Genomic DNA, 15,278 nt, shown 5'->3' with positions numbered 1-15,278 from the left:
GAACTACGACACATCCGTTAGTCCATAATTTTCTGAGTAAAAATTCTATTACAAAAAAACATTGTTATAAAGATATGTTTATAAGTTCAAGACAACACTTTATGTTAATAACCTAATTTTTGAAACAACCTGCATAAATCTGATACAAGCATAAGTAAGCAACCTGAATAAATCTGATACAAGCATAAGTAAGCAACCTGCATAAATTCCTAACTTTACAATCTTTGAAACAACCTGCATAAATATGATACAAGCATAAGCAAGCAATCACTTGACGTTTACCACATATTACGAAGTAGACTTCTTTAGAAGTCTACAGAAATCCGCTAAAAGCTAAATTAAACAAGAAAATTCATTATTTTGTAATTATAACACATAACCACGTCAAACTCATAAATATGCAACATACAAAACAAATAAACATGTCAAAACAAGAAAAATATTTTTACAAGTAACAAATATTTAAAAATGATTTAAAAAAAAAATAATTAGGCAGACTTCTTATGCAGTCTGCTATGAGGTGCTAATAGGTAACAGCAGACTTCATCTACAAACTTCTTTATAAGTCTGCTTAGATGTGCTAATTACCTTTCAAATCAAGAAAATTCATAACTTTATAAAAATAACACATAACCACGTCAAACTCATACAGATGCAACACAAAAAACAAATAACATGTCAAAACAAGAATATCATTTTTACAAGTAACAAATATTTCAAAATGGAATTTTTAAGAAAAATAATTAGGCAGACTTCATATACAGTCTGCTATGATGTACTAATACATAACAACAGAAGTCTGCTTAGATGTGCTAATTACCTTTTAAATCAAGAAAATTCAGAACTTTATATTTATAACACATAAACACATCAAACTCATACAGGTGCAAGAATCATACCTAAAATGCATTTACAATTTTTAAAAAATTAAAAAAAACATTACAAATATTTTATAAAATTGCATTTTAAAAATTTTTAAAAATGCAGACATCCGTTCAAAGTCCGCTGGGAAAATTTCAGTTGAAGTCTTCTAGAAAAAAAGGTTATTTTTGCATTTGACCAAATATTTGACTTTTCGTAGTAGACTTCTTCTTGCAGTCTGCGAGAAGAAAAAGTTATTTTTGCAATTGACCAAAAGTTTGACTTTTAGAGCAGACTTCTAAAGAAGTCTGCTAACGAGTAAAAGAAGTCTGCTATAGTAGAGAAGTCTACTATAGTAGAGAAGTCTGCTTATGAAGTCTACTTTACAAAAGAAGTCTACTCGAGGTTCTTTTTGCAATTGACCAAAATATTGACTTTCGAAGCAGAAGTCTGCTATGCGCAGACTTCTAAAGAAGTCTGCTTGTAGGTCAGATTTGCATTTGACCGAATCTTAATTAAAGAAGTCTGCTATTTATTTTTTTTGTAGCAGACTTCAAAAGAAGTCTGCTATAAAAGTCAAAAGTGGTCAAAATCTTGGTCAATTGCAAAATAACCTTTCGACTAAAACTACGAATTAGCAGACTTCTAAAAGTCAAAGATCGACAATTTTTTTGGTCAAATGCAAAACTTACCTTTTTTCTCGCAGACTGCAAAAGAAGTCTACATGATTTTTTTTGTTTACAAAGGACAATTCGCAGACTTCTTTTGAAGTCTGCTTACAAAAATATGAAAAAAAAGTCAATTGCAAATCTAACCTTTACGTTGACTAGCAGACTGAAAAAGAAGTCTGCTTTCGCGAAACAGAGCTAAATGTTAAAGAAAATGAAGTAGATGTTTACATACTTCAAATTTAAACTCGATTAACTTTGACATACACCCAGACTTTTGTATAGCACCGATAGCAAACTAGCTAAGTCGTTGTTATCTAAGAATCTCCAAAAATAGATGATTTATGAAATTGAAAATTATGAAAATGAGCATGAAAGAGTTTTTTAGATGAAATTGGAGAGAAATTTGTAGGTAAAATGAAGTTATAAGCGACACAATGAGCAGTTAGAGCTTCAAAATTGGTTGGGCAAATATTTAGAGCTTCAAAATTAGTTGGTAATGGTGGTTGGCAAAATTGAAGAAGATGGCATTTTCGTAAATAAGTGATATATTTTATGATGGTTGTGTATTTTTGGTGTCTTTCAGAAAAAATAAAAATTGAAAACATAATGGGATTTTCGTGAATATATGTGGTTGTGAGGAGATAGTAGAGAGAAAATGGCATTTGTTGAAGAGGGAGAAAATAGAGGTTAGATTTGCATTTGACTTCAATTTTGAGGTCATATGTGCAAGAAGCCCTATATTTATTAAGTTATAACTTTTATATGTGTTTTAATAATATATTAAAAATAGTATGGTGTTAATCGAATAATTTTTATGTAAATTATGATGTTTTAACAGTTTGTTTTGAATCTATATATTTTGTTTCAAATCTATATATTTTGTTTCAAAAATGTATTATTAGATCAAAACACTTATAAGTTAATATACCAAAACTAACTAACAATGTTACAAATTAATCAAATGCTACTTTTTAAACATAGTATTGACATGATGATAAAATATTATACATCACTTCTTCAAATCAAGAAGATAATTTTTTTTTTTCATTATTTTCATTTTCATTCCAATTATATTTGTGTTCTTTAAAGGCAATAAAAAGTAATAAAATTTAAAACTTTATCTTTTTTCTTCTCTTCTTTAACCAATACAAAATTTTATTTTGATTTATTAATTTAAAACCAACTAATAAACACAAATATTGCTTTGAGATTAATAATAACTTTAAATTTGAAACCAAAACAGTAATTGAATATGAAATAAATAAAATCACACAAACAATATGAATTAAATATAACTTTGTCAATTAGTTGTATTAACTTTTTAATAATTTCTCAATGATTATACCTCATCTCTTCTAATAAGAATGAAAAATATTTTTCATCATGTTTATTTTTATTCTTGTTATTATATCTGTTTTTTCAAAGATTATATTATATTTTTTTAATGAATTTTTGATGGTTATATTCAGTTTCATCATACTTCATTTTCACTTCTTGAAAAACCAGTACAGTTTAATTACATACAAATTTTAAAAATGAATAACAAATTGAACAATTCATAACTAAGAACTTCTACATTAATCTATTGAAATTCCAAGTCCAATATACAACATGTAATTTTATTAATCATTTTCGCATAATATATTACATAAGATTATGTAGAAATATGTTTTTCACATGTGACAAAAAAAATTAGATATATGTAAATCATAATTATTAGTTATTTAAAATTCTACGTGAAAATTCTTAAAATCAAGTAACTTCAACTTGTAAAAGTAACATATATTTTTTTATAGATAAGAAATTAAATTTATAACTAAAACGGTGATAATGAAGATTTTAATATCATATTAGTTTTTTTTTGTTAATAGAGATTTTTTTAATTTATTTTTTAACAATAATATTAGAATTCAGAAACTTTTTTAATTTTCAATTTTGATATATACAAATAAAACTGAATGTTAAAATGTTGATGTGTACGCCTTGAAAAGAATATGGCTTTTACTATTATTAATAATAGAATATTTTAAATTAACATTTGTTTCTATATTTTGTTGTATTAACAATACAATTTTATAATTTGAAAACTATCTTAAGTTTAGTTATTGATGTGGACTAATAAAATTGACTTTTTGAATCTTATGTGGATATTTTTAAAGACATATTGCTTCAACTTTTATGTTTCTATATAAATATTTTTTTGTTAACAATACAATTTTAAAATTTAAAATTTTTCTTAATTTTAAATATTGATATGGACCAATAGAATTGAAATTTTAAACCTATGTGAATACTCTGTGAAGCATTTAGCCAACTTTTATTAGTATAAGATGTCACAAAGCAAATAAGTCATGCAGTTTTTATGAAGAAATTACAAGAAGAAAAAAGCTTTGATACATTGGATGTATCCGATGGAATTGAGTCTTTTGCTTCCATTGATTTTAGTGATTAGGTTGCTTGAAACTACCCACATCTAGGTGGAATATTGTGTCTTCGGCAACACGAAAAATCCCTTTCTCACCTGCACAAATTTAATTATAATTAAGCAAAAAAGGTTAATCGTATAGTTTGATTTGGGAATTTGTCAATTCCACATTATTTTTTGGTGATTAGCTCTCAACCATTATTTCTTTCTTTTTTTTTTAAATAAATTTAAATCTTCTTTTTCACCAGAATCTTTATCTCTCATTTCGAAAAAATTGGATGTGATTCTTTTTCTATAATATGAGATTCATAGTAGTCTTGACCAACAAAATCAGTACTCCAACAATTAATTGTCTACTAATACTGGAACGTGATTTTGCATTAAGTAGATAGTTGTTTTAGTCAACAAATCTTAGCCATTTTTTGGAAAACTTTGCAAAATTCCGGGGTTTTTTTGGTTTGTAAAATTATGATTAACCATGATTGAAATAGTAATAAAAATTCAAACCAGGATCCCTGAATTGACATAATAAATCTTTTAACCACTAAACAACCATAATTGTTTTTGTTTTGTTTAACAATTATACCTTTCAAAATTTCAGCCTCTTCTTCGGTGAGTACTGCTGCAAATCCGCTCATGACGTATTCGTAGCAATATATTAAAGCACCTTTTGGTGACCTGATGACAAATATATAGAGTGACAAAACCACAAATATTGAATTTTTCTTCCAACCGTTATTTAAATTCTTTACACTAGCTCAACCTTCATTATTATACTCTTCGATTCCTCATGCCTTATATTCCCTCATAATATTTGTTATTTATTTTGGTTTATTGATTTGCTAAATATATATAGAGTATTTTTAAATGAATTTTTTTGCTTATTGTTATATTCTATAGAAACCCAATATTTACCTCTCGTGAAGCACCTTTTCGAGAAGTTGTTGGTATTCCTTACAGTCATGATACACCGCAGGATCAACTTGGACCAAATACAGCTGTGTAGCATATTCAATTGAGAGAATATGGGTGCATATATGCTTTAAGGATAATTAGTTTTCGAAAAAGCCAATAATGTGAACGATAAAAAGAAAGTACCCTCGTTAGCGAATTGTCTGGAGATGGTGCCAACGTTCTACTCGAGCAGACGATGGAAATGGAAAACGCGAAGAAAACCAACAATGTTCGGGAAAACATTTTAATAAAAAAGGCTACGAGTAAGAGATTACAGGATTTGTGTATTAGATAAAATAAACTTTATTGTGAATATGTGCATAAATAGTGGCGAACACTGAAAAACGTTAGGCCAAAAGAGTAAAACTATATTTAAATTCTGTAAATTCTTTGAGCGTTTATAACCGCATTTATTGAACATTTGTTAGACTGTTTTAGTCTCGGCCGTTGTTTTTCCGCTGTTAACACTTAACATCCCCTCCATTTACTGTTAACATCCCCTCCATTTATGAATGAAAAAAGGAAAAAAAAAAGATATATAATCACTATTATAAGGTTCGAAAGTCTAATCTAATTATAAAACTATAGATAAATTAAAGTTACAAACAAAGAGTGGCAGCTTGAATTAGTTCTTGTCTCCTTCCATGTGAGCCACGTGTTATATGTCAAAAACGACTTCTTCACGTCCAATACCTCTCCGATTTTCCCGTGACGTTCACCGTGAAAGTCTTGGTCTCTCCCAACTTGTTGAAATGTAGCCATTTAGGCTTCACGGTGATATCAACCTCACAATTCTTCTCATCTTGGAATATGATATCTCCGAGGTAAGTGGAGTTTCGGTCGCCAAAGGTGGTGACCGTTCTATAGAAGACTTTTCTGAATTTGGTGTTAAGATCTACTCGAGCCGTCATGGTTGGATAGTTGAGGTCTGCGTTGTGGTCTACCTTGGTCCCGGAGCAAGTTATCTTGTGGCTTCCAACGTATGATCTTAGCTTCTAGGCGTTGAAGCCTTGTAGTCTATGTAGTCTTGGTGTCGTGTCCTGTAGATCATGTAATCTATGTAGTGTTGGTGTCGTGTCTCGTAGATCAAACTGGACCGGGTCTAACACTTTGTAGCGTTTAACTGTCCTATGTTGGAACGAATTTTAAAAAACCAAATGGGGGTAAGTCAAAATCCAGAAGGTGAAGAAGAAATGGAAGCATTTGTCCCGCATCGATACTTTAGGATGAAAAGCTCTTCTATATATTAGGAGATGTTTCATATATGTTCAAATAACGTGTGAGAGATAACGTGTGAGAGAGAAAGGATAAGCCTTGCACGTGCCGCCGCTGCCGCCAAGCCGGGCTAAGCACGGTCGCGGGTTGTGTTTGTCTAAGGCGGGTATTTTTTTGGGCCAGATTTTTATGAACGTTTGATCAACGTTTTTTCGTTAACTAAAATTTTTTTCATACATTTTTGATTCAGTCAAAAGAATATTAGATATTCATTATCCCCACAAAAAACGTAACGACACAGATTGTGACTTTATCACATTTGCTGATTTTAAGCGTTTGATTTTGCTAAAATTATGGTCGAGATTCGTGTTTGACTCGCAGATTTTGTGGGATTTTGCAGACTACTCAAATCTCTTCCTCCGCTATATATATACAACCTCTCCTCTCATTATATTTAAAATTTATACACTTCTTAAAATCATTTCTAATCTGCGAATTATGTTTCTTTTCAGAAATTGAAAACGAAACTGTCAATGTCACCTCAGTTGATCAGACTACCACTGTTGGGACTGAGCAGATCCAGTTTGGGACTTTCCCACCAGTGACTGTGGTTATCTCGCCTCCGATCTCTGCTACTGTCCAATTTGCGATCATTGGACAGAATCAATCGGTTCAGATGCCAGCTGTGAATTCAGTAGGAGTCTTTCCCGACAAGTTCGATGGGACCAATTTTAAGATGTAGTAGAAGAAGATGTTCTTCTATCTAGCCACACTTAAGCTGGAGAAGTACACCTGTAAGAGAAACCTATTCTCCCATCAGATAATGATGATGCTTATGCACTTGCAAGAAAGTTAGCATGGGAACACAGAGACTTCCTGTGCAAAGGATACAGTCATAGTCGTCTTGCTGATGCACTGTTCAACATGTATAGCAATGTCGAGACGTCTAAAGAATTATGGGATTCTCTAGACAAGAAGTATTGTCGAAGATGCTGGATCTCAGAAATACGCTGTGGCAAAATTTCAAGATCACAAAAGTGTGGATTAGAGGGCAATAATGGATCAAGTGGGAGAGCTACAAACTCTTCTCCATGAAATCCATGCTGAGGGGATGAGGCTGTGTGAGACCTATCGGGTCGCATGCATCTTTGAGAAGCTCCCACCTAACTGGAGGGTCTTCAAAATCTATCTGTGTCAGATTTATAGAATAGCAGCGGATTAACCAAGAATATAGAGATATTATGATGAGATTAATGAAGAACTAAATAAAAGAAGAGATTCTCCTTTCCTTAGTTTTATAGAAAACGGCTGCAAACGTTTAAATAGGGAGACAAAGAAAATCCTAACACATATGGACCGCCCTTTACATCTGTTGGGCTTATCTAAATGGACTTACTAAATACCTTGTAAAACCTTATAAAGTCTTATAAAGTCTTATAAATTCTTCTAAAGTCTTCTAAAATGTTCTAAAGTGTTCTAAAGTCCTTGCTGAACGTTTCACATTGGTTACACATCAGAAGAGGTGAGAATGATCCATCTTGTTTAACACTCCCCCTCAAGCTAAGTCTTAAGAAAGCTGGAGACTTAGCTTGGAAGTTAGGAGACTCACCTCATTAAAAACCTAAGTATGGAAAATCCAATGGGACAAAACCATACTTAGGGAAAAAGAGTGTGAACCCTTCACTTAGGGGATTACAAGCATTGGAGGTTCATGATTCATAATCTCTCACTGATGTACTCCAAGGTCTTCAGAGTTGTAGCTTTGGTGAAGATATCGGCTTGCTGATCTGAACTCCTTGTGTAACATGGTAGAATAACTCCAAGCTCCATCTGCTCTCTAACTTTGTGGCAGTCTACCTCAATGTGCTTAGTTCTTTCATGGAACACCTGATTTGAGGCAATGTGGATTGCGGATTGGTTATCACAGTGCATAGTGATCGGCTTTAAGGACTCTATACCCAGATCCAAGAGAAGCATCTTCAACCACATCAGTTCAGTTGTAAGTCTCCTCATGGCTCTATATTCAGCTTCTGCACTTGAACAGGCCACAACCTTTTGCTTCTTGCTCTTCCAAGTCACTAGGTTTCCTCCTAGAAAGGTGCAATAGCCTGTTGTTGATCTTCTATCTGTTCTATCTCCAGTCCAATCAGCATTACAATAGCCCACTATCTCAGAGCTCCCGTTGCATCACATCCATATTCCTTGCTCTAAAGTTCCTTTGAGATATCTCAGGATGCAGTTTACCATATTCCAATGAGAAATCCTTGGGGCTTGCATATGTTGGCTTACCTGATTCACAGCAAAGCACAAGTCAGGTCGAGTTATTGTAAGGTATATAAGCTTAATAAATATGTGTCTGTATAGCTTGGCATCGTTAAAGAGGTCAGCTTCATTCCCCCCCCCTATTGGTGAGCCTTATATGCGTCCTCCAATGGTGTTCTTGCTGGCTTTGCCTCCTCTAAACCTGCTTCATACACAAGATCACGACTATACTTTCTTTGGGACAAGAAAAGACCCTATGTGGATCGACATACTTCAATCCCAAGGAAGTATTTCAGTTCCCCAAAGTCTTTAATATCAAAGACTGAATGTAAATAAGCTTTGGTGTCCTGAATTCCAGCCTTGTCATTCCCAGAGATGATTAAATCATCCACGTAAATGAGAATGACAATGATACCTGTTTGGCTCTGAAGAGTGAAGAGGGTATGATCAATCTCAGACCTTCTGAACCCACGGTCTAAGAGAGTAACACTCAACTTCCGATACCAGGCTCTTGGAGACTGTTTCAGGCCATAAATAGCCTTCCTCATTTTCAAAACTTTGCTTTGAGTTACTTGAACACCTGGTGGAGGAGTCATATAGACTTCTTTTTCTAACTCTCCTTGAAGGAATGCATTTTTCACATCCATTTGCCAAAGTTCCCAATCTAAATATGCAGCAAGAGAGAGTACAACCCGAACCGTATGCAGCTTAGCAACTGGAGCAAAGGTATCCATGTAGTCTTCTCCATAAGTTTGGGTAAAGCCTCTAGCCACCAGTCTTGCCTTGTACCTTTCAATATCCTCATTGCTTTTATACTTAATAGTGATCACCCACTTAGAACTCACTGTCTTCTTCTTCCTCGAAAGATCAGCTTCATCCCAAGTATGGTTTTTGATCATAGCTTGCTTCTCCTCAGTCACAGCATCATGCCACACCTTATGCTCTTTTGCCTCATCATATGTTCTTGGAACAGCCTCTTGGTCTAGTACTCCAATAAACACCTGATGCTCTGGTGGAATATGAGCTAGGAAGCACACAGCTTGAGTTGGATGAGCTACTGCTTGATTGTTATAGTAGACTCTTGGCTTTCTGATCCTTTGGCTTCTTCTAAGACCTTGAGCAACCAGTTCTTATTCAGGAACAGATTATGGTTCAGATTCCTCTTATTGTGAACCGATTCTGTTTCAGATCCCTCTTGGTGTGGTGAGATGACTTGATCATCTTCCACTTCCTCACTTGGAACTTCGGTTTCAGCTTCAGAGTTCATCTCTTCATTTTGTGTAGGTGTAGCTGGAGCTGGACTTGCTAGAGTGCTTCCATCTCTTAAAGTCTCTAGCAAGGTTCTAAGAGTGGTTGCCCGGTCTGAGTTGGAATGAGGAAGATACTTCAAGCTTTCCCAATTCCTTTCTTCATAGAACCCTTTGGTCTCAATAAATTTCACATCCCTGGATACTAGAACTCGTCTTGTCTTAGGAATATAGCATTTGTAGCCCTTTTGGTTGATAGAATAGCCAATGAACATTCTCTTTGTGCTCTTTGCCTCAAGTTTGTTCCTTTGTTCTCCTAGTACTAAGACAAAACAAACATAACCAAACACCTTTAGGTAATCAATTGAAAGTTTGGATTGATTTAGTACCTAAAATGGGGAAATATCTTGGAGAATCTTTGTGGGGAGTCTGTTGATAAGGTAGCAGGCTGTGACAACAGCATCTCCTCAAAATCTCTTAGGGACATTCATATGGAACATCTAGGATCTACCTACTTCCATGAGGTGCCGGTTCTTTCTCTCAGCTACTCCATTTTGCTGAGGAGTATAAGGACAGCTTGTTTGGTGTACAATGCCATGCTGATTTAGATGTTGTCTAAAGGCTTGACTAGTGTACTCATCTCCATTATCTGATCTAGACACTTTGATCTTAGCACTGTAATGGTTAGTCACATATTTTTGAAAATTCATGAAAGCTTCTAGCACCCTATCCTTAGATGGCAGCAAGGTTATCCAAGTGTACTTAGACTTCTCATCAATAAAAGTGACAAAATACTTATAGCTTTCTCTAGACATGCAAGGAGAAGTCCATACACCAGAGTGAACTAAATCAAAGCAATTCTCATATATAGTAGATGTTTTAGGAAAAACAGTTCTACAATGTTTACCCAAGATGCAAGCTTCACAAGTGTTATTCTCAAACTTAGTATTGGGTAACATCAAATTTAAAGATCTATGATGGGGATGACCCAATGATGGTGACTTGATGTGGTGGTGTCGAGGGTTGTCAAGTTTTACCCTAATTGAAATCAATAGCCGCAAGTGCACAGCTGATCGATTGTAGTACTTAGGGATCGAATCCACAGGGAAGGAGGATCTTTTCCTGCAAAAAGCCTTTGAAATAAGTTAAAGTAAGGAAGTTTAGAACAAAAACGGTTTAGTGGGGGTTTGGTAGTGTGTTTAAAATGTAAAAACGAAATATTAAAAGAGTATACGGAAATTAAATGGCGTAATAACTAAACTTAACAAAAATAACTAAAAATAATAAAAACGGATATTCTAATGCTTAAATGAAAATGAACTAAAAAGGAAAGACAATATTGAACTAAAGCTTTAAAGAAAATCGGTGTAAAACAATGGAGAAGAAAGCGTTGGGCTTCAGGGAAGTTTTCTTAGGGGTACAAACGATTCAAAACATTGCTAGAGAGGAAATTTGATAAGATCTTAGCTTAAACTTTTCGAACTGGAGTCACGGACGTATGAATACACCACTGTCGTGATCATAGACAACTATCTCTCTCAACCCTGACCAGTAGGTTTCCACTCTGGCCCTGGAAGAGAAGAGATGCATTATGTTTAAGACTCGTCCTAATTCACAAATCGCCCATAGGTAGGTTTCCACTCCTATGTTTGTTTTGCTCTCCCAAACTAGATCTGATACCTGATGAACACTTTCGTGTCACCAAGCATCTGGATCAGATTGTAGCTCATGACGCTACTCTCATGCAGTAAAAACGAATTCAAAAGAAAAAGTTCTAAGATTCGGCTCAAAAGCTCATGGAATCCTCATCGAACATATAAATCCCCATCGAAAATCCCTTAATCCCAACAATAAAACTACTCAGACATAATGAACGAAATCAAAGACATAGTATTAAGAAGTAGAATAGAAACCGAAATTGAAAAAGAAAGAACAAGGGTTCAAGAGAACAAATCTCTCTCTCCCTAAAAGCTAAAGCAAAAACAATAAGAATATGAAGTAAATATTTCGGTGGTCTTCGGTTTTTTTCTTTTAGGGTTCCTAAGACATGTATTTATAGTGCTCAAGACCTCTCTGGACGTCACTTAGGGTTTCTCCAAATGTGGGCTTCAGAAATGGGTTTTTTGGGCTCGGAGGTTGCTGGCCGCGGTCGGGACAAGTGTGACCGCGGTGAATGAGTAGTTTTCCGCGGTCGGGATGCTCTTGACCGCGGGAAATTGCTTGTTGGCCGCGGGTGGAAGTGCTTGCCGGCTGGTTTACGGGACATCTTGCTCTTCGCGTATCTTTTGATTGAACCGTTGGATTGCCAAGCTGTAAAGTGCACTGGAAAGCTGATACTTCCATCTTTAAGGTCTCCAAATTTGAGCTGGATCAGACGGTGAGAAGGCCTTCAATCAGGGGTGAACTTCTGACGGTTTGACTCTGAGCTGAAATCTGGTTTTCTATCCATTTTGTTAAGCTTTTCCCTAAGTTACCTGAAAAGAGTCTTGGAACTACAAATACTAGAAAAATGTAATAAAAGTACTTAAAATCAATTAAAAACATAGAAAAAGCATTTCAAAACGATCCATCAAAATGGTCAAAATACGGTGTTATCAACTCCCCCAGACTTAAACCTTTGTTTGTCCTCAAACAAAGCAAAAGCCTAAACTGGTTAAGTGAAAACAAAAATAGGGAATACACAAATCTCATAGACATGAACTCCTAAACTAGGACCAAAGATAGTGCATCAATCCACAACTTAGTCTAGAAAATTCTCACCAAAGCACAAGAGATACTAGTCCACTTTTTCCGTCATGCAAAACTTAAACAAATTAAATCTTGATTCCAGTCAACTAGCTCTCTACATTCATTAAGTTTAATAGTGAGTTCTCATTAAAGACATCATCCAGGGTAGACAGCGTTTGGCATTAAAGGGCTATTTAAGTGGTGGAGTTAAAGTGTTTCGGGTTACCTGAAGATCTGGAGGATGCAAGATAATATGCAAAACCGCAAGAGAGATAAGGACCTGTTGATGACCACAATTTTCAGTTACTTCTTCTTGCCAAATGTTGTTGCATGATCCTTCCTCCTTTGTTGTAAACAGCTGTTCCCCCAAACTTAGATTCTTTCCGGGAATCAGAGAACAATCTCAAAAACTCCATAAAATCGAACTCCAGTTGCCTTGGGAATTAAAATTTGACCTCTCTAGACTCTCTAAGGCTTTTATTTCCTTTATTTTCTTATTTTCGGATTTTTTTTTTTTTTAAAAAAAACGAAAAGGAAATGCCTTTTAAAGAGAGAGACTAGAGGACGAGATTGTACCAAAATTTGAGATTTTTCTAAGGCAAACTGAGTTTCCTCTTGTGTTGAATCCTTCCGGGAACTTTTCCGGTAAATCGCAGGTCTCTGTCCTTGGTGACTGAAAACTGCGTCGTTCCTCTTTCTCTCCAACGTTTTTGCACTTATCTGCATATAAGACAATAGAAAACAAGAGTGCATGTGGTTTGAAAGAGGATTTTAAGGTGGGAAACTAGCTAAAGATGAACTAGCCATTCAGGATCAACAGAGAGTGATAAAAAGGATAAAGGAGTCCTGAATGTATGATTCGTTTCCCTGGTCTAATGCTTCAATGAGAAAATTAAGTCCAAATTAAGTCCAAATAAAACAGAGCTAGTGTATCCCTTCATCTAAATCGAAATCATTCAAATTCCTCTGGGGTACTTCGTTTCAAATGTGCTTAGCTACCGCCTAGTCTAGTCCTAAATCATGAATGAGCATGTCACTAGGGACAGTCTAAAAGCACACAGTCAACTATCATTGATTCATATTCACCATTCCCTTTAAAACGTATTTTGTTTTGAAAACCGATTTTGGAAAACTTTAAGGAAAATGAAAAAAGTGTAGATAATGCAAGACTCATGAAAGAAAGGTGGTTAGAAAGGGATGAAATCCTCCCCCAGACTTAAATCACTCTGTCCTCAATGTGAAACAAGTCGAGATTGGATGAGAAAAATGCATAGATAATCGAACTGGTAAGGATAAAGAGAACTTACCTGGATCCGGGATGCTGGTAGAGATGAATCGGATTCATTCGAAGGGGTTTGGGAAGGTGATTAGGTGGTGATGAAGGTGGTGGAGGGTGATGAATGAGGTGGAGGGTGATTGGTGAGGTGAAATGAGGTGAAAGGGGTGGTTTGGGGTCGGATTTGATGTCAACGACCAAGTGCCGCGGTCAGGGGCTGCACGACCGCGGCAAACAAGCACTTGGCCACGGTCAGGATCACGCGACCGCGGCCGACGGTAGGTTTCCCGCGGTCAGAACGTCTGCGACCGCGGGGGCTTATATCGCAGCCTCTTCCTGCTTCTCCTTGGTTCCTGCTGGGCCGAGCAGTCAGGTACCATCCTTCTTTTTGGTTTTTTCTGGTTTTTTGATTTTTTTGGCTTTTTTGTTTTATAAAAAACACCTGAAACTAAGAAAAAGAAAAAGATCAAAAAAAAAAGAAAGAAAAATCCTAAAGAAAACAATACCTAAATGGGTTGCCTCCCATTAAGCGCTTTTGTTTTAAGTCGTTTAGCTCGACTTTTGGTATTGGACGTGACTTATTCCAATGAAGAAGACCTTGTCCTGAGACAAGTCTTTTTCGACATCTCCTTGCTTTGCCTAGCAGGTTCTTCGTCACTCCAAAGTTCTTCTTCAAGCTCTTCTGCTGCAGAACGTTTTCCTGCTTTGCTGTTGTATGGAACAGCTTCTGTGAAGACATCTTTGTCGATATTAGCAAATGAAATCCTCCGGTTTGGCCAGTCCATTATAGCTCCGGAAGTTGCTAGAAAAGACCAACCAAGAATCACTGGATATGTTGCATCTCTCGTCTCGACAATGTAGAAGTCGACAGGCACTATGCAATCTCCTATTCTCAAAGGAATTTCATGAGCTATTCCTTGAGGTGTTGCATTAGAATCATCAGCTAGGCTAATCTTTGCTCTAGTCCTGCGCAGGTGTTTGATACCAAGTCTCAAAGCAATTTCCTTGGACATCATGTTAAGACAAGCTCCAGAATCACAAAGCACGTTTTTAAACATTTCTCCTCTAATAGAACAAGAGATAAGAAACTGACCTGTAGTCTTGACCTTATGGAGAACTCGAACTTGCCTTTCTCTGTAGGTGTTGGCTGGTGTCTCGAACGCAGAATAAGATTCACAAAAGAAAGCTGCAGCGTCATATTCAATGATTGAATCAATGTATGGCATCTTTATCTCGCTGCACGTCTGGTCTTCTTGGATTTGAAGAGTCAGCTGAATCTTCAACACATTCCTTTGCCATCATACAAGGTAAAGATTCCTGCCAATCTGGTTCTTCATCTGAAACTTGGTTTTCTTCTCCCTGAGTTGCTTTTTTAGGTGCTGGAGGCTGAAGCTGGGACAGAAAGTGTATTATTTTCCTCTCAAAACCCGGAGGAACATCTGAACGACCAACTCCCGCGGTCAGAGGAGTCGCGACCGCGGGAAAAGTGCTCTTGGCCGCGGTCAGGACGCTTGGACCCGCGGCTCCGGATATGACTTGCTTAAAGTCCGTTTCTTCCCTCTTGTACTTGACACGAACTCCTCCTGCATCTTTATTAGGTAGACTAGCATCATATGAACTCATACCAGGGCGTTGTTGTG

General features: G+C 35.8%; 1 protein-coding gene across 1 annotated transcript; it reads right to left on the bottom strand.

Moving 5' to 3' along the window:
- Positions 1 to 3,973: 3,973 nt before the first annotated feature.
- LOC18014794 lies at positions 3,974 to 5,154 on the bottom strand. The gene is made up of 4 exons (XM_006396987.1): positions 5,056 to 5,154; positions 4,873 to 4,955; positions 4,544 to 4,635; positions 3,974 to 4,053 (listed from the first exon to the last, which is right to left on the bottom strand). The coding sequence occupies exons 1-4, from the start codon at positions 5,152 to 5,154 to the stop codon at positions 3,974 to 3,976; spliced, it is 354 nt and encodes a 117-aa protein (XP_006397050.1).
- Between the last annotated feature and the right edge of the window lie 10,124 nt (positions 5,155 to 15,278).

The sequence above is a fragment of the Eutrema salsugineum genome, unplaced genomic scaffold (genome assembly GCF_000478725.1).
Source record: "Eutrema salsugineum unplaced genomic scaffold, Eutsalg1_0 scaffold_3, whole genome shotgun sequence".
In the NCBI taxonomy this organism is placed as follows: Eukaryota; Viridiplantae; Streptophyta; class Magnoliopsida; order Brassicales; family Brassicaceae; genus Eutrema; species Eutrema salsugineum.
Note: the sequence above shows the minus strand (reverse complement) of the source record. Positions and strands in the feature narration are given on the sequence as shown.

What these genes read in the sequence shown, in the direction of transcription:
- LOC18014794 (XM_006396987.1), bottom strand. Translation starts at nt 5,154, where the DNA reads ATGTTTTCCCGAACATTGTTGGTTTTCTTCGCGTTTTCCATTTCCATC. An exon ending in GAAAAGGTGCTTCACGAGAG is followed by an intron (nt 4,636 to 4,872) that starts GTAAATATTGGG and finishes ATTTGTCATCAG; the next exon opens with GTCACCAAAAGGTGCTTTAA. An exon ending in AGAGGCTGAAATTTTGAAAG is followed by an intron (nt 4,054 to 4,543) that starts GTATAATTGTTA and finishes AAATTTGTGCAG; the next exon opens with GTGAGAAAGGGATTTTTCGT.